Genomic DNA, 988 nt, shown 5'->3' on the forward strand with positions numbered 1-988 from the left:
GGGTGAGGCCCAGAAGGTGGAGCGGCTCATAGAGGCCTTCAGGTGGGTCCTCCCCAGCCCTCACATACGCTGGGTGTGGGGGAAGTAGGGGGCTGCCAGCCGGGGGCAAGAGTCCCCCACACGCCCAGGGAATGGAGGAAGCAGCCCGGGCTGTGAGCTGAGGACAGGAGTCCCTAGAGGGCTGGTTGGGGTTTGGGCAGGGGAGGGTGGGAGGGGGGCAGGAGGGGAGGAAAGAAGCAGGCAGACCTCTGGGGCTCTCTGAGCTGAACCAGCATCTGGCCTCCAGGTGGCCTGGTGGCACTTCGTGTGTCCCCATCAACCAGCGGGTTTTTACTGAGCATCAGTCTGAGGCTGGTACTGTTGGGGAGGGGGTGTCTGGGGTCTTTGGGTGCGTGACACCTGCCCTGTCCCCTCGGTGGGAATGGGGGCCAAAGAGTGGAGATGGGGAGCCCCCTGGGCCTAAGCCCACACTCAGAAAACCGGACATGTTCCCAAGTGCCCCCCTCTCCAGAGTGTGGGGAAGGCAGGGCCCTCATGCCCCACGTGTGTCCGCACTGCATGCCCCACACGTGTCCCCACCGCATGCCCCACGCGTGTCCCCACCGCAGCCAGCGCTACTGCATGTGCAACCCCGAGGTGGTGCAGCAGTTCCACAACCCGGACACCATCTTCATCCTGGCCTTCGCCATCATCCTGCTCAACACCGACATGTACAGCCCCAACATCAAGCCCGACCGCAAGATGATGCTGGAGGACTTTATCCGGAACCTGCGAGGTAGGGGAGGCAATGGAGGTTCATCCCTTCCAAAGAATGAAGGCTTGGAGTGGAGGAAGGGGCGGGGATGTCTAACTGCCTTTTATTCTAATTTTCAACTGATCCAGAACCTGCTCAGAGTCGTTCCGGGAGTCTCAGACCCCCACGGAAGGCTGTCACCCCCGGTGGTCAAGGGCACTGGAACTGCTGTCTGGGCCCAGGAGGTTGCTAGCA

General features: G+C 62.1%; 1 protein-coding gene across 1 annotated transcript in view; it reads left to right on the forward strand.

The window, feature by feature from the left end:
• Window positions 1-988, forward strand: part of IQSEC3 (IQ motif and Sec7 domain 3) — a 31,631-nt gene that overhangs the window by 14,311 nt on the left and 16,332 nt on the right. The window contains exons 6-7 of the mRNA XM_010845211.1: window positions 8-42; window positions 609-775. Coding sequence (XP_010843513.1) covers window positions 8-42; window positions 609-775 — 202 coding nt within the window. The remainder of the gene's footprint in view (window positions 1-7; window positions 43-608; window positions 776-988) is intronic.

The sequence above is a fragment of the Bison bison genome, unplaced genomic scaffold (genome assembly GCF_000754665.1).
Source record: "Bison bison bison isolate TAMUID 2011002044 unplaced genomic scaffold, Bison_UMD1.0 scf7180017864213, whole genome shotgun sequence".
Taxonomy (NCBI): Eukaryota; Metazoa; Chordata; class Mammalia; order Artiodactyla; family Bovidae; genus Bison; species Bison bison.